The sequence below is a fragment of the Gracilinanus agilis genome, chromosome 3 (assembly GCF_016433145.1).
Source record: "Gracilinanus agilis isolate LMUSP501 chromosome 3, AgileGrace, whole genome shotgun sequence".
NCBI classification, from domain to species: Eukaryota; Metazoa; Chordata; class Mammalia; order Didelphimorphia; family Didelphidae; genus Gracilinanus; species Gracilinanus agilis.
Genome location: NC_058132.1, coordinates 2,090,485 through 2,113,739, shown reverse-complemented (window position 1 = coordinate 2,113,739; position 23,255 = coordinate 2,090,485). Strand labels below are relative to the sequence as shown.

The following is a 23,255-nucleotide window of genomic DNA, read 5'->3' as shown; positions in this document are numbered from 1 at the left end:
AAGGAGAGAGGAAGGGAGGAAATGGGGGAGGGAGGGAAGTAGGGAGAGAAGGAAAGAGAGAGAGAGAGAGAAGAAGGGAGGGTGAGATAAAGAAGTAGAGGGAGAGGGAGAGAGAAAGAAAGACAGAAGGAGGGAGGGTTGGAGAGAAGGAGGGGGAGAAAGAGAGGGAGAGGGAGAAAGAAAGAAAGACAGAGGGAGGGAGAGAGACAGAGAGACAGAGAGAGATTTTATTACCATGCTTCATAATCCTTCTCCTTCTGTCTCTGTGTCCCTTTTAATCTCACTGATGAGTAGCTCTCACCAACTCCCATTTTGAGGAAAGACCCCATGCATTCTCTGATTCTCCAGATTTCACCACAATGTCCTGGAAAGTTTCCTCTTAGAAGGCACATACTCACTACGAAAGGACTCTTAAGTTTGGGAGAATGTGCCCTTGTTCTCTGGGGTGGGAGGGTTTCCCCCTAAGAGTTCTTAACATACTAATTTAATAAATGTCTGTGCTATAAACTAAATAAGTCGATTGACTGATCATTAATGGGAAACATACCAGTGGAGGCTTGTGATCTAAAATAGTAAGAATAATCACACACGGGAATATCCCTAACTTGAAATAGCAGCCAATTTCTGATTATCTTACCTATGAATGTGAGTGTGAGTCAGGAAAATGAGTTCAGACGGGATGTCTTACAGCAGAAGAAAACCAACTATGTGCTCTTCTGCTGTTAGCTGATTAAGATCTCGGACAGATATTTGGATAACTGAATTGTCTCCTTGCTAACACTATAGGTTCAGATCATCATCTTGTTGTTATTGTTGCGGTTGGTGTTGTTGTTTGTCCCTCATTTTCCAATAGGACCAATGACATCGCAAGATAATGTCTTGACTTGCTTGTGAAATAGATTTAAGTGAGGCGGAATTGCACAGTTATCAGCCTCACTCTCTCTTCCAGAGTCATCCAATTCAGAGGAAAATCAAAAGTGAGGACCACTGGCAATGGCGCTGGATGTAGTCGATGGCCTTGGCATCTTCAGAGTGGGACCACAGCTCCTGCATCAGTCGTGTTAGGGTTCCAATGGGTGGCCACCAGAGGAACACACGAGACAATGCAATCAAGCAGGAGGAAGCTTTATTGCCAGTGCGCGCTGGGGGAGCTCAGCAAGAGAGTCCCAAGTGATGCATTCAAAAGGGGGAATATATATGTTTCGAGGGCTAGGGTTTAGGTGCCTATATCTTAGGGTTTACTTAACAGCTAGACAGTGGGAGTAAGGATGTGTCCAGGTGCCACAGGATATAACTCTTAATCGTCAAGGCTGTCCTGTCTAGGGAGGAGTGGTGACCCTGGGACTGTGAGCTCCAGATAACCGTCCCGCCTGGCAGAGCCCCCCTACTCAACAGGGTATGATACTGTCAAGCTGCTAATTATGGATGTTGTAAAACCCCCCTGCTCAACAGGATGTTGTTAGGCTGTTGTTAAGAGTCTCTGTTTTTCGGCTACAACAGTCGCCTTCGTGGATGTTGATCAAATTGTTCTCATCTACCCATTGTGCCAGAGGAAATCTTCCCAGGCCTGGTGTAGACAATGACCAATTTTACAAGAGGTTTGAGGCCTGTCAGTGATCCTTTACCAAGTTTAGCCTGCATGCTGACATGGTTTTACTAAGGTGTCAGTGGTAGTAATGCTAGAGCTTCCTGGAGCCACAGGGGAGAGTTGGCATAAAGGTAGATCCACCAAGGGTGGATGAGCGACCCTGAAAAAGGCTCAGCAAACCCTCCTAGCACAGGTGCTCATCCCCCCTGAACATCCCATCTACTCCAGATCCTAGCCAGGGGGTGCAATCGATAGTGTGCCTATCCTGGAGTCAAGAAGAATTTTCTTCGTAGTTCAAATCTGACCTCAGAAACTTCTTAGCTGTGTGACCTTGGGCAGCTAACTTTACTCTATTTTGTTCTGTTTCTACCTTTGTAAAATGAAATGGTGAAAGAAATGGCAAATCTCTACAGTACCTTTGTCAAGAAATAACCATCCAATGTCATGAAGAGTCAGATGGGATTGAAAAACAACTGAGCCACACTCTATTCATACAAGAACCCACCATGATCAGAGGACCCATGCAGCCACCTCCAGAGAACAAGAAGTGGGCTCCAAGGGCAGAGGGAAGAAGAATCAACAGTGACTTATTAAGGCTCCCATGTACCAGGCTCTGGGCTAGGTGTATGAGTTACAAGTTGCCACACAAATGCAAAGTAAATAAATATAAAAGATTTCGATCCAAGGTAGTTTGTGCTTCAGTGGCCTTGAGCTCTGGAGAGGTCCTTGAGGAGAAGCTCGCACTGTGAATGTGCTGGACTCTCGGATGATGACGCTTCAGCAGAAATATTATGTAGCCACTGTAGTAGACCATGCCTCCAACAAAAAGGATATCTCGAAGGGAGGGCAGGATAGTAATTTCTTGTAATACCTTTTCCCAGTAGCAATAAAGGAGATGCACTCCACCTGTGTCACTGCTTTTGTGGCTCCTTGATCCAGTTATATACAATGGCACATTTATTTCTATGGTCATGTTGAATATCCAGAAGAAGAGGCATGAGGGCCTGATGAGCTTCTGGACTTTGACTTTGGCCAACCTAGAGTTGCTGGGACTAATAGTGACAGCCTGCAAAGCACTCAGAAGGAAGGTGGTCCCAACGGAGAGGCCCCCGGCTGACCGTTTTACAGCCTGTGTTTCCCAGGCAGTAACCTTTCCCCAAATGGAAAATAGCTTGTAGGCATCCCCTGGAGATGAGCCCTATGGCATTAGTCATTGTAAGTTGGGCCAGAATGACATATATTGGTCTTGAACTGTGGTTGCTGAACAAAGTGAAGACATAAAAGCTGAGGAACAAGGAGTTGCCCAGGACCCCAACTCCAGTCTGGGAAAGGAAGATAATCCCCAGGACTGTGTCCAATACAGACATGATCTTGGAGGATGTTATGGAGGCACCACTGGAGATATCATGAGAGAAGAGATGAAAAACATAGAAGCTATCTCTCATGATAAGGCTCATAATCTCCCTATGAGAGCAGAGATGGATGTTCATGACTCAGTGGTAGCTGGCGGCCAAATGTGGCTTCAGAATCCTCTAGAGGAGGACATCCTAGCCCCTAATGCACACACATGGGCAGCCCCTTCTTCCCAGTCATTCAGTCCCATGTACACCCATACTCATGGGGATACATTCCTTCTTTCTCTTCTCAGATATCATCCATGGGCTTTCCAGATATTCCATCTACCACACTGATTCCTCATTGTGAAATGATGCATAACTGGGCTTCCAACTACTTGTGGGACCTTTGGATGACTCAGGATTTATCATGGGAGATTTGTCTCTAAATGATAGAGAGATGTCTTAGTCAACTCTTTGGATGTAGAAAAGGCTTTTGGTTCTTGAGTAATGAGACAGAAGAAACTACAAAGATTCTGGGCAGGTGAATTTCTCAACCTTTCCCCCTTTCTAGCTTGGCTTCATAGAGCCTTTGGACATTTTCTCTTATGGGAAAATAGGAATTTTCTGTTTTTTTTTTCAGCTGAGAACTTGTCTCTCCCCCCTTTAAAGCAATACTTCCCATCTTATATATAATCTCTGATCACTGGAATTCTATTTCAAATCCCTGAGTTCTTCAGAGCTCAAACAATAGAGTATTTGAGAAGGAGCAGGCTGCAAGCAGTAAGCCTCTACCTTCTTATTCAGGAGGACAGTGAGAGAAGAATCTTGTTTAAATTGCCTAACGAGGAGTGAGCAATAAAAGGTGTAAGGATGGGATTTTTGCAAGGGGGATGGGACAAAAGGAGCCAGAGAAGGAGCGACTGACAGTTGGTGGTAGTTGGTGACAGCTGAGACCTAGGAGGATTCTGGAAAATGCTCCAGAGGAGGAAGGAGAGGAGGGAGTTGCTGGTGGAGAACTGGGAGGAGAGAAGAGGAGGACATCCCAGCTTGAATCCAGTCCTGTGGACTTCCTGAGGATCTTTCTTTGGATATTGAAACCCTGATTCCCTGATCAAAGATTCCATCACATCTCATCCAGCAAGACTTCGATCATGGAGTCAGTTAAGTGTTTGGACTCCATTTTGGGAGTGATCTCTTAGTCTCCTTCCCCCATTACCCAACCTTGCTGAGAGACCCTTTCCGGTTTGACTTGCAATTATAGAAAAGGATAGAAATAGGAAATAGAAATAGAAACTGAAGGAGAAGGGGTGAGGGGAGACGCTTAGGAGTGGGAACCCCAAAGGTTCCCACCTAAGTGATGGACCCCATAGAAATAAAGAGGATACCCCCAAATCCCTCAGCCCTTCGCCCCTTTCCCCAACCCCTGAATTGCAAATAATAAAAGCCATTCATTAGTCAGATAGCGTTCCAGAGTGCCTGAGAGACAACGAGGGGGAGGGGAGCCACAGTTTGGTCTGGCTGCCTCCATCTTGGAGCCAGACCACCCTCTGTGAAACTGACTGACCTCCGGGGAGGCTTGCATGAACCCCGCCTTCATTCAGAATCGGATTGGGGTACCACATACCTCATCTTATAGGGAAGCCTCACCCCCAACTCCTGTGGGGTGGCATGACCATCCAGGTCACCCAGTTTTGGACTGACACCCTCTTGAAGTATGCCAGTGTATATTTGGCGGGAGGGGAGAGCTAGAAGAGAGTCTCACATCATAGACTCTATCTCCCTTCTATCAAAACATTAATTACTGGCTCTGTTTATTCTTACAGAGGTGAGAACCCAAGAATTTGAACTGTGCCATACAGAAAGAAGCTGGTGTGGGTCGATGCCCCCTCTGGAATTCTATTAGCCTTAGCATAGATCTCTCCTTAGGTTCTGGGCCCATACCAGTGAAATGTCAAATTGTTTTTCACAGATTCCTATTTAAATAAATGGGTTTACACCCTGTTCAATATTTAAAGTGATGCTTTTGTTTGGCACTAGGAGTCAGGCCTGTGAATTGAAGTAAAGGACTAAGGATGACCAAAACACATGGCAGTCTCTCTTGGAGAAGGGCAAGTTATCTTAAAGAGATGAGTATTTATGCTCCCCACTTACATATTTAGGCAAATGCCAAAGAGAAATGTCAAGATAAGAACATTTGTCTTTGACCTCTTGACTACTTTTTATTGAATTAAAGAATCTGGCTTCTGAGCGTAAGGGCCTGTACAATATTGGGAATCAATCAAAGCCGCTCTGTGCTCTTGTTCATTTTTTATGAAAAGGGCAAAGCAATCTGGAAACCTGGTAGAACCCGAGTGTGTCTAAATTCTAGCAGTTGGACCAAACGTGGGGCAGAGGACAGGCTGAGCGGGGGCAGAAAAGGAAAAGCCAAGGAGAGTCCTTGGCTCCAGGGACATCCTACAAAAGAGGGACATTCCCAGAAAAAGGCAGTTCTCTCTCCAGTGACTCCTCCCCAGGCTTGTCTCACCTCAGAAACAGGAACAAAAGCTTGTTTTGGTACCCAAAGGTTTCCAGTTCATTGACATTGTGTGAGGCCATACAAATTGGCTAGAGATGAACTAGAATTTATGAGTAAGACTGCCGTGAGAACCCAACTTGGGTTTCGATGTCAGGACTATTTCCTAACTGGGGGCTCGGAGCCATTTTGACTAAATGCGGGATGTTTCCCCTGAAGTAAACCTCTTAAAACTGAAGAGACAAAATCAAATGACTAGGAGGAGCTCTTTTGGATTCCATAGATTTAAACTAGGCCAACCCTTGCAATGTAATATTTATGTGGGGAATCCAGTCTGGGATAGATGGAGATTTTGTTTGTAGGAGAGTCTGAATATTCTGCTGAAGTGATTCCATCGGGGGTGGTTGGGCTGTAGGAGGCTCGCCTTTTTGAGGAGGACCCGCTGCGGGAGGGAAGGCCACCTTCCCCAGCTGATCCTGCAGGATGTATTGCGCTCAGAAACGCCTTTAGGGTAGGAAGGACATCAAAGGGTTAAACTAGCCACATCTCAGGTCCGGTGTCCCAGGAGCTTGGAGATTGGGGAGCACATTCGGGTGTCCACAGAGAGATTCACGCTCACATCAGTGAACACCCGCACACTCAGGGCACACTCACAGCCGCGTGCATGTGTACACACTCTTAGAGAGACACGCACGAGTGCCGCACACTTCCCTGGAAGACCCCCCAGGACGGGAAGGGAGGCTGAGGATACCACCTGAGGGACGAGCTCGGCCATCAGCCCCATTTCTCCTTCTGAGCCCCAGAGCGGGGGTTCTTCTTGCTTCTGGGGAGCCAGAAGGTCAAAGGGGGCCTCCAGAGAGGGCTCCTGAAGTCTCTGTTTGCTGCAATGAAAGTCGGCCTTTGTTCTGGCCTCATTACGCCCCCCCCCCCCAGGCACAATCGCAGCCTCTGAGCCCCATTTAGGCCAAGAAAATGGGGGGGGGGCGTTCTGGAGGGATAAATGAGCCGATTCTTCGCTGGGGGGGCAGAAGGCCGAGGACGGACCCGCAGAGAGAGGCAGGCAGGAGGCTCGGAGAGGGGGCGAGGGAAGTGCCTGGCTGGATTGGGGGCACGAGGGGAGCCCCAGGCCGCCTCCTCTCCCTTCTCCCTCGAGTCGAGGCTTTGCCCACAGCCCGCTGGAGGGGCCCTCGACGTGCCCCAGCCCGGAGTCGGGGCGCTGCTTAGCTCCGCGTCCGGGCCACATTCGGGCGCCGAGCGCACCCCTGCGGGGCCGCCGCGGGGCTCCTTCTCCAGGGAAAGGCGGGGGACGCTCTTTCCAGGGCGAGGAGACCCGCCGGAGCCCCTCACTGACACTCGGTGGCCTCCGCGCTGCCCAGAGCCCGCTTCAGCCCGCAGAGCGCACGGGGCAGAGGCCGGGCCGCACTTGGAGGCGCCGCGGAGCGGGGGGACTTGGGGCTCCGGCGAGGAGCCGGGTGAAACCAGGAGCGCCTCCGCTGGCCTCCGCAGCAGCTGAGGGGGAACTTCCTGGTGCTCCTGGGGGGGGGGTGTTGTCGGGCGGAAGCCAGCGGGAACACGGGGGAGCCCTTGGGAGGGGGATGCGGCTGGCTGGGGGTTGTTCCCCCACGCGGGGCTCGTTTCATGCTTCCAGTTCGTCTGGCAAGAGCGCGGCAGTCCCTGGAGTCCGCTCTCGGGCCTGTTCCCCCTCTCATCTCGAGGCCTTGAAGGCCGAGCCCAAAATGCAGTTTAGCCTGGAAAGAAGGACTCAATCTGGTGCGTGTGAGGAAGAAATAAGGGCCCGGGGCAGGCGCTGGACCTTCGGGAACAAGAGCTCGCCTTCCGTGCCATTCTGCTGGGTCCCCGCCTGTGCTGGAGAGGGCCTCGCCCCCCTCGGGGGAAGCCCAAGCCGGAAAACCACTGGGCTGGGGGGTTACGAGAGGGGAAGGAGCCGCCTAGAGAAAATAGCAGACGAAGGACGCCAGAGAGTGGCTCCGACGGAGGGTCGGAGAGACGGAGCCCAGCTGGAGAGACGGAGAGCAGGTCCTGCCCCATTTCTTAGGCCTTTTTCCGCACTGGGGGTCCCTGAGCAAAGGAAGCGGCGGAGCTTCGGACGGCAGATTTCAAGTCCCATCACAAAGACGGCCAACAGGCGGCAGCGCCATTGTGCGGCGGGTGGCCAGAGGGAAGCGCCTTTGAAAGTCCTTCCGGGCTCCGGTCAAAGCTGCCTCTTCCCAGGCCTGGGCCAGACCCGTTCAGATGTCAGGGGGAGCCTTTGTGGTCTCCTTCAGGCTGCCGGAGCCATTAGCAGCTCCGCGGCAGTCAGTAGAAGCTCCCAGAGACATTCAGCTTCCCTCCGAGCCAGTCTGGACAGGTCAGAGGGATCGAGTGAGAGCAAGCGTGTGAAATGTTGGTAATACGGCCAGCTGAGTCTGGCTCAGGAAGGCTTCGCTCAGCAGGATTTGTCTTGACTGAAGCCCTTCCGGGAGCCTCCAGTGCACGCGGGACTGCACGACTTCCTTCCTCCATCGTACCACAGGGTCTTTCCGTGTCCTCGGCTCTTCCATTTCCTTTTTCATAGTGTTTTCCATCCATTTTATAGGCCTCGTTATGACATTTTGCAATGCAATATGAAAAGCAGAATGATTGACAGTTAGCTGTTTAGAACTTGGAACAAACCGAGCATGGCGGAGCCTAGCAGGTGCAATTTCAGCAGGATTTGAACTGAGACCGAGAGGAGGTTGGTTGGGCTTGGGTAGGCCGAAGGTCAATTTAAGATACCAGCAACCAGTGCTGATCACTTGCATAGTCTCAAACCCTGCGTTATCCTATAATGAACATTTTGGTTTCATTCACTCATCAAGAAGGAGCAACACCATTTACCATCAAATAACCTGATTCGGGTTGAAGCTGGCTGGCTCTGCCTGGCTGGGGACTGGCAAACTAACCACCAACTAGCAAGCTTGAATACCCCGATGACCTTCAATTCACCATCTTGTCATCAATAGCTTAGGCCAAGGATCTCCTATGCCCTCTTCCCATGGTTTCCCTGCTTCCCTCCCTGAACCTGTTGTTATTAAATCTTTGGACTCCTCTAAAGGGAAGGTCATCTTTACCTCAGGGATTAGTGAGCAAGTCCTGGGGTATTTGAGGGAAAAGGAGATTCCTTTCAACTGTAAAGAGTTTAAATCAGCGTTATCCATAATGAGTCAGGATAGACAGAAGCAGCTGTGTGTTCTTAACCACAGACTCTTCACTTAATTATCTCTTCTGGGACACTGTTATACTGAAGTTGGGTGTAGCCGATTTATTACAGATACTCCTATGGAGTCCTTTTGTGTTTCACTACCACAACTTGTGTGTTATACTTAGGGATCTTCCACACTCATTCAGCTTCAGCTCTTCATAACACCAGGCACATATAACAGCAGTCATTTGTTCAACCATTTCCCAGTGGATTTTGTTTCAGGTTTATTTTTGCTGGAGTCCTTAGGAAGTGTCACAAGCATCTGTGTGTGTGTGTGTGTGTGTGTGTGTGTGTGTGTGTGCGCGCATGTGTGCGCTGCCCCTTATTGTTTGGGTTTTCTGCCCACTTAGAGACATTTTGATCCCTACATACATGTAATTAGGATTTCTGATAGAAGGATTTTTATGTAGATATACACACATAAGCACATGTAAACACACAGACACGCACACTTATGCTTTGAATAGAGTTCCCAACTGCATTGCAGAATATTTTAGCCATTGCCCAGCTCTGTCAATAGTGCATTCATGCACACATGTCCTGAAATCTTGCCAAATGCTTTCATTTCAAATAAGATGGCCCCCTGGGTAGTGAGCAGGAACTGGAATCAATGAAATCTCTGTTCAAACATGAAGTAGCCTGGCACATACTTAATTTTTTTCTGACTCAGTTTCCTCAATTGTAAAACAAGGATAACAAGAGCATAATCATGGAGATAATCATTGAAAGACCTTTGCAGACATTAACTCAAGATAGAGCTCTTATTTGCTACTACTATGACTATTATTACTGCTACTTCTGCTGATCCAACGGCTACTACTACTAGACACCTACTCCTATTATCTATTGTCCTAGTTACTTATCTGGGGGAGGTAGAATTGTGGTGGGGGGCTTGAGGTGAACCCTCTGGGCTTGGGAAGGGTACCCTTTGCTAGCATTCCAGGCTCCATAACTTAGCTTAGAAGTCAAAAGAGAAATGTATTCATTTGGAATTCATGTTGGATTTGGCTGGGAGGACAGCATAGATGGAAAGCCGCCTCCTGGAGGACATCAAGTCTGAGGTCTTTATACTCTTTACGACAGGTGATGCGAGGGTATGCACTCAGGTACGGCGGGGGGAGGGGGCTGGTCATCTGACTGGGTCTGCCTGAAGACATGGGGGTGACCCTCATAGTTCAGGGACAGATGGATGTCTGAGATACAACCCAATGGTTTGGAGGCGTAGCCTGGAGGCGTATCTCTGTGTCCTTCTCAGACCTAAAGGATGAATCTTCTCAGGGTCTTAGCAGATGTTTAGGGTTAGTAGTCCCAAGGATGTAAGGGAGCAAAGGAATTTTCCTGCTTACGGTTTGGCCTAAAATACTTCTCTGATTTGGGGGTACAACGGCCCCAGCCAGAATCTCAGTGTCGCAATAATCATTTTTCTTTTTTTTTAATTAGTGATTTAATGCATTGTTTCATGTTTCATGTTTCTTGATCATTTGCATCTTTCATTACAAAACTGCACACTTATATCTTTTTGCCATGAATCTCTTGGGCAATGGATTTTCTCCATCCGTTAACTATCTTCTATGTGTGAGGCACCGAGGCGGGACGTGTGCATTCAGAAATGTTAGATCGTTCCTCGTCTTCTAAAAGCCTTAGCACAGCTTTCAATCATGTATTCTTTCCCCTTTCCAGATCAAGCCTACTTTTTGTCTTTGCAATTTCAGCTTATGGCTCCAGTCAATGATAAAAGAATTCTAACACCGCCCTTGTGAGACACATCCAGGTAATGGAAGCCCATCTCGTCATCCTGCCGCCTCTTATTCCAGATGGGAAATTGTGAGCCTGGTTAGCTGGGAGAAGAGGGATGCCCTCCAGAATGATGGCGAAGCTGGAAGGAGACGGTGGTTTGGGGGAAAGTGAATCACCTCAGACCTATCTGAGGCTGGCATGTCCACGTCCAAGAGGCAGTTGGCAATACAAGGCTGGTGAGGAGAACAAAGCTTCTTTTGTTGCCGTGAATCGTTTTTTCAGTTGTAGCTGAGTTTTGTCATCTCTTTGGGGGATTTTCCTTGCAAAGATGCTGGAGTGGTCTGGCATTTCCTTCTCCAGGTAATTACAGATCAGGAAACTATGGCAAATGGGTAAAGTGACTTGTCTAGGGTCACACAGCTAGTAAGTATCTGAATCTGGAGTCGAACTCAGGTCTTCCTGTCCCCAGGCCTAGCATTTCATCCATTGTGTCATCTAGCTGTTCCAGGACAGACCTTTGGAATACATGCATTGATTGGGTGATGCTATGAATATGGTAACTGAATCCATGATAGCCAAAGAGAGAAAGCAGAAATGAGAGTGGAGAGAAAAATAAGAAGGTGACTAAAACCAGAGCCCAGCCTGCTACTCAGGGTTAGTCCGCATGGCCTGGATGAAGATCTGTCAAAGGAGGCGGTTAAGAAGTGACGTGAGGTCACAGGAAAAGATCGAGGAGAGGGGAGCAGGGCACAAAACTCCAGTAGAGAGAATATCCAGGGGAACAGGGTGAGAAAAGGCTGGGTAGAGGTCAAGAAGGATGAAGACGAGGAAAGATCTTGGGATTGGGGCACGTAAGGGTTTAGGAACACTTTGGGGAATTCGGTTTGATTTGGATGAGGAAGCTGAAATGCAAATTAGAGAAGATTCAGAATCAAGCCAGAGAAGAGGAAGCAGAGACAGTGAATAGAAATAGTTTTTTGAACAAGGTTCATTGTTGAGTACATTTTTTTAAGGATGAAGAAAATATGGCACATTTGTAGGTCGGATGGAGGCAGGACTGAAGTAACCCGTAAATCGTGAGAAAGGAAACATTGGAAAGCTATAACAGGGGTGAGAGCAGAGGGCCTGATCTGGAGGAGACAAGTTGAAATGAGATCAACAGAGCCCATCGCTGGCTCTCCCTTGTAAAGGGAAAGGGCCATCTCTTATTTTGAGGCAAGAGTGAAGAAAGGGTCAGTGGGCTAAGCTATTAGTGCTGTGGGAAGACGCGGAGTTATTTTTAAAGGACCAATATAGGAAAGAGAGGAGAGGAAAGCTGGTATCAGGGCCTCGCTTGAGCGAGAACAGACTTTTGGCAGAATGGGAAGTCAGGGTGAGAATGAAGAAGAGGGAAAAGAGTTATAGGACAGCAAGAAAGTGGAAATGATAAAATATGATCAACCGAAGGATTTTTGATGATGGCAAGATCGAAGGTAGGACCATTTCTGGGGATGGCATAGGGTGAGTAGAGGAAGACATCCTGAGGAAGATAAGTTATGGGAGAGAATATCAATTACCCAGATTTTGGTCCTCCAAAATAAGGGAGTAAGTGGGGAGGAGAGAAAGACTGAGTGAAATAAGTAAGAAAGGAAGCATGGGCAGTGCCCTGCACTTAAGGACCTTACAATGATTCATACTTGAACAATCTCAAATTTGGACTGAATGGCAATGGAGTAGAATTACTGAATAAAAACCATATGTGGAAAGTCTGGAAGTGGCCCCGGGAAGCCATTGCCAAGATTATGATGTCCTGACCATGACTAATCATTTGCAGGGTTGAGGCAGAGAGAAGAAGGAATATTGAGTTGTAGCACTAGAAATCGTGGCCAGGGGCCTTCTTATTCTGGAATCTCTCTCTCTCCCTTTCTTCCAATGTTGTTTTTTTTTCCCCAAATCTCCATTGAGGGGACAGGCCCATACAAGCTCTGGTTAATTCCCCTTCCAGCTATAACATGGATTCTTCAGACTTCACTGTGACTTTTCAGCCTGGAACTTCCCTTTCTTCCTTGGACCTTCCTACCCAGGAACATCTGTCTGCCATACTATCCCTCTTCTCCCACTGGATATTTCTTTCTGGGACTTCCATTTTGTGGGTGATCTGAGTTTGCCCATGCTGGGTTTGTCCCTTTCTGCTGGGCTTCTAATTCTCCTGTCTTTGCCTCCGGTCACTTAGTGGTGAGATCTTTCTCCCTGCCTCCCTCTCTCTCTCTCTCTCTGTCTTACTGTCTCTGTGTCTGTCTCTGTCTAGCTGTCCTTTTCCTACTCCCCATACCGGAGCCATGACTCAGAGAGAACCAGAAGATGTAAAGAGTTATTTAAGATGAAAACCAGCCTGTCAGTTATACAGCATGCATTCTGGAGAGAAAAATGGGAGGAAGGCGAGGGCTCACGTTCATCACTGACAGACTAGAGAGGAATGGAAATGATGGAGTGAGTAGTGGGCAAGTGTGCCTGGAGTTTGAACAACAGCAAGAGTAGGAGCGGAAGGGCAACTGGCCCCTCCTATTGTTTGGACTGTGTATGAACTATTGAGGAAAGAGTCCAGATAGAGGATTGTTTTTTAGGGAGGGATCCATAGAGGGAGGCAGGTAATTGGATGCCTGATCATTCCCACTGGTACAAATGCTGATTTTATAGCCTGAGTCTGAAGAGGCTCACCAAAGGTATGCAATAGTAGTACAGCGCCGGGAAAACCTGTGCAAAAGCCTTTAATCCCCTACAGAGGACCATGTAGCCTTGCTGAGTTTATCAGTCACACTTGGGGCTCTCTTGCCCCACTCTATATACTATCTGTTGTCAATCCTATTGATTTTATCTTCTGGTGCTGCTGGCCTTCATCCTTTTCTGCCTGAACCACTGCAGGACCCTGCGGGCTTTCTCCCTGACTGAAGTGTCTTCCAACACCATCCATCCTTTGCTCGATGTCGACATGATCTTCCTGAAGTGCAGTTCGGCTCGGGTCTCCCCACTATTCGGGAAACTCTAATGACTGACTCTTTGGTGAAGTTTTTATCTGCAGAAACGCAAATAAGAGAAACAAAGTCTCCAAGCCAAGAAAAAATTAAGTTTATTGAGAGAGGGCTGGTTCCCCAGGAAAGCTGGATTCTGGTCAAGACCAAAGACTGGAGCCTTGTGAGCTGGCCTCGTTTATACCCAAAGAATTATCACGATTTATATAGCAGTGTAAAAATAATACAAGACAGCTTATATACCAGGATAACACAGCAAAAGGGAAGTCAATGATGGTTACAGAGCCAATATGTCTCATCAGAAGAGATGATGTATACAAGGGGGGAGTAAGGGGGTAAGTCCCACTCCATAAGAAAAGACACTCATGTGATTAATGCTGAAAGTGCTGAGGGAACATGATACAGTCAGGTTATGAGTTCAAGGCTATATTCACTAAATGCTGACTATCTTAAAACTGTTGTTTAATCGAATCAAACCTTAACACTTATACTAAAACAATCATAAAAAAAACACTACTAAAATCATAAGGAGTATTATAATGGTGATTCACTTACGCTAATATTATTTAACTGTCCTAAAAGTAAAACTGTGATTATCTGAAGACTAGTGCTAGCATTAAAATCTAATCATCATAAAAGGGGTGTAATTGTTCTTTTATTTATAAAGTCTTGTGCTTGGCTCAGCCAGGACTTGTTAACCTTCAATCAGAATTAAACTCTCTCCAGAAGACAGGAAGGGAAAGCCAGCTATCCACTCACCCAAGACAATGACTGGAGCTGAAGGTGACTCCTGAGTTCTACTTTCTTCTTTGAGCTGACCTTCTTCTTGAAGCAACTTTCTTCTTGGAGTGACTCTCTTCTTGGAGTTCACTCTCTATTAGCCTCCTTCACCAGACTGCCTTCATGGCTTTTATGGTGGTTTCCTGTCCCTGCTCCTTGTCATGGGCACCAATCACAGCTTCCAAATTGTCTGAGTTTTCATGTTTGGAATCACACCTTTGAGTGGGTGAACTCTTAAATTTCTGGCTTGTTCTCACCTAGCATCAAGTCAAGTGTGAACCCACTAAGTGGTCTTCAAGCTTCTCCCACCTAGTTCAAGCTTGTGTTGATTCAAAGTTATTGCCAACAAAAGTGTTAACAAAGCAGAGAAAACAAAGGATTCCCTTTTCACAAGTGTGAACTCAAAGAGAACCAAGAATTCCCTTTTACAGGGGATAGGGGATTTCTCACTCACAACTCAACTCCCTATGATCTCCATGGCCAAATACAAAATCCTGGATTTGGTATTAAAAACCCCTTCAGAACTTGGACCCCTCCTACTTTTCCAATCTCCTAATGCCTTATTCATCCTTTCATTCTCTTCAATGCAGTGACTCAGGTCTCCTTTCTATTCCTGTAAAAAAGATACTCTATCCCTTGACTGGCCATTTTTACCATCTATCTTCGGTGCCTGGGATTTTTGCCCTCTTCCCCTCTGTCTCTAGCTTCCTTCAAATCTCAACTAGAGTTCCATTTTCTGCAAGCAGCTCTTCTGTTGATTGCCTCTGTTGATTATCTTGAAATTTTTTTTTCTGTTTATAACTTGTTTGCCTGTTTTAGAGGACTTCTTAATTAGACTGTGAGGTCCGTTGGGGCAGGGACTGCCTTTGGTCTTCCTTTATATCCTCTGCAGGTTAACATAGTGCCCGACACATAACAGGACCGTAATAAATGCTTCTTGATTGACCTGCTGAACTTGGGGATTTTCAATGAAAAACAGAAAGCAGTCAGAGGTGAGGAGTCAAGGATTGGGAGAATTTTGTGGGGAAGAGAAAACATGAGAGGTCTAGAAACGTTTTTTCTCTTTATATCATATCAATTATTTCATCATAGCTATTGGATGAAGAGGAGACAATGCACAGTTCTGAAAAGAAAAACATATATATATAGAGAGAGTCAGAGACAGAGAGAGAGAGACAGAGACAGAGAAAGAGATAGAGAGGGAGACAGAGAGACAGAGAAACAGAGAGAGGAAGAGAGAGACAGAGAGAGACAGAGAAGAAGAGAGAGGAAGAAAGAGAGAGAGAAAGAGAGAGGGAGAGAGAGGGAGAGAGAGGAAGAGCTAGAGGGAGAGAGAGCGAGAGCGAGAGAGAGAGAGAAAGAGAGGAAGAGAAAGAGAGAATCTTTTTTGACTTTGTTTCCATGCTTCAACTTCCTTCTTCCACTGTCTTCGTATCCCCATTTTATCTCACTGATGAGTTCTTCTCGACCACTTCCATTTTAAGAAAAGGCCCAGACCAGACAACCGTATTAGGATAAGGATGTGTCAATTGGGGACTTTCCCAAAAACATTTACTAAAGACATTTATCGAGAGGGAAAGTCTATTTTCAAACCCTGACAGCTATTCTAAGAATGAAGACTTGGCCTCTACAAGGGAGCACAGCACGGCTTGAAGATCTGAGTGTCCCTGTAAATCAGGAAAAAGGGGCTGATGGTTGGAAAACACAGTGCAGTCAGGGTTGACACAATCACCACCCAGGCACCAGAGTGAATGGCATACACTTTATAGAGAGCAAAGCCACAACTGATACAATAGGCAAAAACAAAGATGCCCACCAGCAGCAGGATGGTTTGGGTGGCCTTGATCTCTGGAGATACCCTTGGGGAGAGGCTCGTGCTGTGAAGGTGCCGGACTCTCTGGTGATGTCTACACAGTAGGACGACTATGTAGCTGCTGGTGCCAATCATGCATCCTACAAAAAGGACGTCTCGAAGGGTGGGCAGCACAATCGCCTCCTTAAACACCTTTTCCCAGTAACAATAAAGAAGATTGAATCCGCCTGTGTGGCTGCTGTTGCTGCTCCTTGAGCCAGTTATATAGATGGGCACGTTTATTTCTATGGCCATGTTGGCTATCCAGCAGAGGAAACACGAGGGCCTGACGAGCTTCAGAACTCTGACTTTGACTTTGGCCAACCTAGAGCTGCTGGGACTAATAGTGACAGCCTGAAAAGCACTCAGGAGGAAGGTGGTCCCAATGGAGAGGCCCCGGCTGACCCTTTGGAGATAAAATATCATTTTACAGCCTGTGTTTCCCAGAAAGAAACCTTTGCCCAAACGGAAACTTGCTTGTGGGCCCCCATGGGAAATGAGCACTATGGCATTAGTCATGGTAAGTTGGATCAGAATGGCATCCATTGGTCTTGACCTATGACTGCTGAAGGCAAAAAGGTAGAGGAAGAAGGAGTTGCCCAGGACCCCAACTCCAGTCTGAGAAAAGAAGATAATGCCCAGGACTGTGTCTAATACAGACATGATCTTGGAGTGGGAAGGAGGCCCAGTTGGACATATCAAGAGAGAATAAAGGAAAGAATATTCATGGTAAACACCACGAAGGCTCATTATCTGCACATGAGAGCCGTGATGGATGTTTATGGCGCAGTAGCAGCTGGTGGCCAAATGCGCCTTCAGAATCTTCTAGAGGATCACCTCCTAGCCCCTGCTGCACACACATGGGCAGCCCCATCTTCCCAGCCGTACGTCGCATACCCATACACATGAATGAGCACACAGTACCTTTTTCTCTCCCTCCAGATCATCCATGGGCTTTGTAGATATTCCACGTGCCACATCGATTCCTAGTTGTGAAATGGTGTGTAACTGGGCTTCCAGCTACTGCTGGCTTATTTTGGTTAATTTGGTCTTTCTGAAAGGTAAATTAATAGAGAGAATTCTGAGTCAAAGCTTTGGATGTGGAATTAGCTTTTGGTTCTTGAGTAAAGAGACAGAGAAAACTAGCAAGATTTTGGGCAAGCGAGTTCCATAACATGACTCAGTTTCCAGCTTCCCCCCCTAGAGACTTTGGAGACTTTGTCTTTGGGAGAAAATAGGTGCTTGCTCTTTTGCAGCTGAGAACTTATCCCCTCTTCCCTTTACAGAAACCATTTCCTTTTCTGAATCTTTCCCGACCAAGGGAGCTCTCTTAGGAATGCCATTGCCCTTCAGAGTCCAAAATGGTACCAATTCTTCTAGAAGGAGCAGGCTCTGGGAGGACCCACCCTTCAAATCCATGGAGATCAGCGCTACAAGGACCTTTTCTGAAACGCCTACTAAGCTGGGAGGGACGAGAGGCAGGAATGCAGGAACTCGAACTGGTCACCCAGTCAGAATCCTGAGGAAGGGTCCATACTTCGTCTCCAGTTTGTTTGTTTTAGCATGAAGGTTTCCTCGGGTTCTGGGCCCATAATGGTGAAAGTGCAAATGATTTTTTCACAGATTCATATCTGCATTAAAAGGTTTACTCCCAATTTCATATTTCAAATCATACTTTTGTCTGGTAGTAGGGGCGGGTCAGGACTGTGAGTCGAAGGTAAGCAAGTGCTGAGAAACCACAAGGACAGAGAGCTGCCTCTCTCGAAGAGGACTGAGCTCGTTTAAAGAGAGCTCTTCTGTCCATTCGGATATTTAGGCAAGCCAGCTAAATACGCACGGCGAGATGAGCCCGTTTGACTTTGGGGTCTCAACTACATTCTAAGGCATCTTGACGGAATTAAGCAATCAGGCATCAGCTGAGCAAAGACTGTATCCTACTCTGAGCCAATCAGAGATGCTTTCATGAGAGACTGCCCTGTGCTCTAGTCAATTGTTAGGAAAAGCGTCTTGGATAGATTGTTATTGGCCTTTTAGGGGCACTAATGGAGGTCTGCGATCCCAGAAGAATAACCAGCTGGTCCCTCTCCTTTAGCTACTGCGTGTAGGTCGAGGCCTACAGAAGGTCTTTCGTGGACCCTGCCGCGAGCTTCTGGGGAGCTTGGTAAGGGCTGGTCGGTGAGTCCGCCTCCCCCCATGATCCTCTCGGGTTTCCATTCCATTTCACTCGGCACAAAGCCTTTTCCACTCCTCACTTCTAATGTTCTCCTTCCCTTGATACGTTTCTATTTATCTTGTACAGAGTTCATTCGCAGATAGGTGCTCGCCGGCCTTCCCCGCTACACTGAGCTCCTAGAGGACAGGGCTGGTTTTGGTCTTACTTTGTGTTCCCGGTGTTTAGCGTGGTGTCCAGCACATAGTAGGCATTTCATAAATACTTACTGATCGTTCTGGGGTTTGGAGCAATCAGAACTGGCCTGTCGCCGCTGCTCCTTGAGTTGCCGCATAATAGAGAAAGGGTCGGCCTTGGAGTCAGGGAAGAACAGGGTTCCAGAAAGCTCCCTGCGTGGTATTATCCACTCCTATCACGTTTCCAAGCACCATTTGGCCTCCTCTGTAACCCAGGCACAAGCGTGTCCTCAGGCTTTCTCTCCGAAAGCCAAGGGGATCGTGCAGGTAAATGGCTCCGTATGGAGAGCTCTTGGGTAGCCCTATGGCGACCCTGCTGAGAGGAGATGTGCCCCAAGTTTTCTCTTTGTCACTACAAATATCTCCGGGTTCTCCAACTCCCCCTCCCACAGGTGATCCCCCAGGCCAGCCCCCAAACCAATCTCTGCCTTCTTTCTAGGCACCCTTCAGCTTCCACGTGGCTTCCCTAACGTGTGGCTCCTGGCCCCGATTGTCCCAATAGGAGAAGAATGCCGAGGAACCTTTGCCTCTCTCCTTCACTAAGCTCGGGCCCTGATGAGGCAGCCCAGGAGAGTAGGACTCTCTCTCAGTGTTCTGTTCTACTGGGATCGCCCTGGAGCCCTCCATGCTCTCTCGTCTTCTAGGTGGGGCACTGACCGTCTGGATTCTCCCAGGCTTTTGAAAGAGTTTCCTGGGCCTCGTGCCTCTGAGCTAGGTGGCATCTCCCAATCTGACAGTACTGTCTATGCACACTTGTTCATACCTATGTGTCTAAGATGCCCTAACAGAGTCCTGCATCTAATGGGCCAAATAGTCTTTAGTGGGCTCTTTTGGGGCCCAGCCATTCACCCAGTTCTGAATCCATGCCATTGGATGACCTTTCCCTCTGTCTTAGCTCTGACCCTGATGCTGACTGGAGAAATCTGGGGCAAGGATTCCTGAACACCGAAGGGGAGTGGCTCTCCCCTGCTCCCCAAGTGATCAGCTGCATCAAGAGAGAAAATGAGATCAGGACGCAGCTTCTGAATGGAGGCTCGGAAACGGCGAGAATTTCCTTCCCCTGGAAGTGATCCCGGAGTGTCAGCCACGCACCAAGGGGAAGACATAGAATCTCAGAACAAAGGCTGAGAACACCCTCCAGAGCGAGGGAAAGCCTCCCCGTTAGACTCCCTTCCTGGGATGGGGCTGCCCCTTTCTGAGCACCCGGCAAACCGGTACAGGCTTCCCCCATGAGCTGCCTTGCCCAAAAGCTGAGGACGCCCAAGCAGACACCAACACTCACCTGGCTGCTCTCTGTGCCGCTGAAGACGGCCACGTTTTACCCAACACAGCCCTCGGGAGACATTCTGGGCTGTAGTTATAGGCCCTGCGTGTATGAGCTCATCTCCCTCCAGAGCTGCCATTATCATGCCACCTGCAGTGTCTGATTAAGGAGTCAGTGATGTCCAGGCACATGAGGAACTTTGGCCTTGGGCCAACTGGGAGATCCAGATTAGCAGAGCTAATTAGCCCTGAGGAATGGGAGCCTCAGCCAGCTGAGAGAGATACTCTTTGTGTTCCTTAGTAGAGTCTGAGTTAGAGCCAGGCATGGCCAAATGGGGAGCACCAGGGGTGGGGAGCACCAGGGGTGGGGAACAAGGCTTTCTGCGGCTGTCTGCTCCTCCTGCACGCTGGGTCTCAGGGAGCCTCCTATGAATGGTGCCTCTTGCCATGGCTCCAACAGCTGGCTCATACCTGAACCTGTTCCACCCCCGCCACCACACGGCCTGAAGGGCCATTTAACACTTTCTCCTAATAACTTTCTCCAGTTTATGAGATTTGTCTAGAGCCTGTAATCCTTTAAGGGAGCTGTCCACCCTAGCCAGATGGGGCAGCCATCCCACAATACTATCTGGCGTATTCAGGGAGAGCAGCTCCTCCCTCCAATGCCAGGCATTGCCTCTGGAATGAATTCTGTCCTTCTCCATAGATCTGGCAGGTAACCTAGTTTATGTTCCTTAATTTACTTATAATATAATTTTTTATGTTTAAATCATATACCCATTTTGACCTTATCTTGGTATAGAGCAGTTATGGTGAACCTTTTAGGGACCAAGTGCCCAAATTGCAGCCCTCACGCTGCATGTGAGCCTCTGCCTTACCCCAGACAGGGGAGGGATGAAGCACTCCCATTGGGCTGCTGGGCAGAGGGGTGAGTGATGGCAGGAATGTCCTCAGACAGGCAATTGCAGAGAGAGGGAATGGGAAGCCCCCTCTGGCACATATGCCCTCGGTTTGCCAACAAACCGAGGCTATAGACTGTGAGATATTGATCTAATTTTTTTCATATTGTTTTCCAATTTTCCCAGTAGTCTTTGTCAAGTATCCCAAAAGCTGGGATTATATTTCAAAGGATAAGTTAATGGGAGCATCCCGAGGCCTTCTTCAAACCCATCTGTCTATATACTTAGGGCTGAGAAAGGCTGACAACATCCCCAACCATAGATCCAGGCCTACTTTGGTTTACTTTCCCTAAGGAATTACACCCAGAGACGATTGATCTGCCAACCCAACAGCTATTCAAAGAATGGAGACTTAACCTCTAGAGTTAACAGAGCCCAGCAAGATGTAAAGATCCGAGTGAGCCAAAAAGGGGCTGATGGCTGGGAAACCCAATGAGGTAAAAGTAGCCAAGATCACTACCCAGTCACCAGAATGAGTCACCTAAACTTTATACAGGGTGAAGCCACAACGGATACAGAAAGACCAAATGAAAATGCCCACCAGTGCAGGATGGTTCTGGTGGCCTTGGTCCTGGAGATGTCCTGGGGGAGAGGCTCGTGCTCTGAATGTGCTGGGCTCTCTGACCCTGTCTGTTCAGTAGAAATACCATGTAGGCACCCACACAGACCATGCACCCAACACAAAGGATATGCTGGAGGCAGGGCAGGATAGTAACCTCTTAAACACTTTTTTCCAGTAGCAATAAAGGACATCAGATCCTCCCATGTAAGTGCTGTTGGTCCTCCTCGACCTTGTTATATAAAGTGGCAAACATTTCTGGGACCATATGGAGCAGAGAAGACTCGAGGGGCTGACTTTGAGTCTAGACAACCTAGAGCTGCTGGGACTAATGGTGACTGCCTGAAAGGCACTCAGGAGGCAGAGGTAACAGAGGGAAAGCTCTCAACTTACTCTATGGAGACAAAATACCATTTTATAGCCTCAGTTTCTCAGGAAGTAACCTTTTCCAAAATAGAAAATTGTTAGTGGGCATCCCTGGGAGAGGGGCATTATGGTATCAGCCATTGGATTGTATGGGCTATTGGCCCTGACCTGTGGCTGCTGAATAAATTGAAGACATAAAAGCAGACTCCAACTCCAGTCGGAAAAAAAAAGTCTAATTGCTTTTTGTTAACTAATTCAGTCATTGGTCCCAATTTTCTCTCCTGGATGTTGCATCTCCATTTCTAACAGGAAGCAGAATTGTCTCTGCCATCACTGATTTCTTACTTTCTGTTCACTGACTATTGCCTTGTGTCTGGTGGGCTTCCTTGATAAGTTCCTGGTCAATAAGATGCTCTATCATTGGCCATACCTCTTCCATGCCACAGGTCAGTCTGTATGCTCACACCAATCGAAGCCGATTGGCTAAAATGCCTCTCCATATCAAGGGTCATCCCAGTCCTTTTACCCAATGGCAGAAAAAGATGAAATCTCTTCTTTTATTTGTCGTTGGCAAATACTAATGGAGATCCACCCTCCCAGAAAGATCTCTGACTTAGGATTAGAAAACTTCTTGTCACTCCAATTTATTTTTATTTATTTTTATTTTTCTAATTGATTAATTAAGAAAAATTTTCCCTGGTTACATGATTCATGTTCTTTCCCTCCCCTCCTTCCACCCTCCTCCCATAGCCAACAAGCAATTCCACAGGGTTTTACACTTGTCATTGATCAAGACCTATTTCCATATTATTGATATTTGCACTAGGGTGATCACTTAGAGTCTCCATCCCTAATCACATCCCCATTGACCCATGTGATCAAGCAGTTGTTTTTCTTCTGTGTTTCTGCTCCCACAGTTCTTCCTCTGGATATGGATACATTCTTTCTCTTAAGTTCCTCAGAATTGTCCTGGGTCATTGCATTGCTGCTAGTAGCAAAGTCAGTTACAGTCTATCGTGCTACAATGTATCAGTCTCTGTACAATGTTCTCCTGATTCCAGTTCACGTGGAATTCCTTCAGTTCATTATTGCTTTGAGCACAATAGTATTCCATCCCCATCAGATACCACAGTTTGTTCAGCCATTCCCCAATTGAAGGACATACCCTCATTTCCCAATTTTTTGCCACCACAAAAAGTGTGGCTATAAATATTTTTATACAAGTCTTTTTCCTTATGATCTCTTTGGGGTATAAACCCAGCAGTGGTATGGCTGGATGAAAGGGCAGGCAGTCTTTTAATACCCTTTGGGCATTTGTTACTCCAAATTAACAACTGTGTGTGGGATTATGGCCTCAAAATGTCTTTTATGAACACTAACAAACCTTTCATGGAGTTTTGTGAAGACCGGACAGTGAGCTTGCCTCCTTCCCCAGATCCTCTCTGCTCATCAGCCCATTCCGACTGGCAGAAGCATGACAGGGTCAGGTCAAGCATAGGGCTGTGCCTTTCTTTTTGCACCACCACCTCCAGTATCCAGAAGATCGGTAGGTTTTTGTTTATTTTGACTAAATCAGAAATGTTGTTTCTTATCTCCTGGAGGGGGGCTTCCTACTCCCTGAGGCAGAACACTGGAAAGAGTGCTGGG

At 47.4% G+C, this 23,255-nt stretch overlaps 1 protein-coding gene and 1 pseudogene across 1 annotated transcript; both read right to left on the bottom strand.

Annotated features, from left to right (window-relative positions):
- Nucleotides 1-960: 960 nt before the first annotated feature.
- On the bottom strand, nt 961-2,955 carry LOC123239290 (annotated as a pseudogene).
- A 12,875-nt stretch (nt 2,956-15,830) lies between these two features.
- LOC123242876 (vomeronasal type-1 receptor 4-like) lies at nt 15,831-16,718 on the bottom strand. The gene has a single exon (XM_044670986.1). It carries the CDS (start codon nt 16,716-16,718, stop codon nt 15,831-15,833), a length of 888 nt encoding a protein of 295 aa, XP_044526921.1.
- Nucleotides 16,719-23,255: the final 6,537 nt, after the last annotated feature.

Coding starts and splice junctions, on each gene's coding strand:
- LOC123242876 (XM_044670986.1), bottom strand. CDS start 16,718: ATGTCTGTATTAGACACAGTCCTGGGCATTATCTTCTTTTCTCAGACT.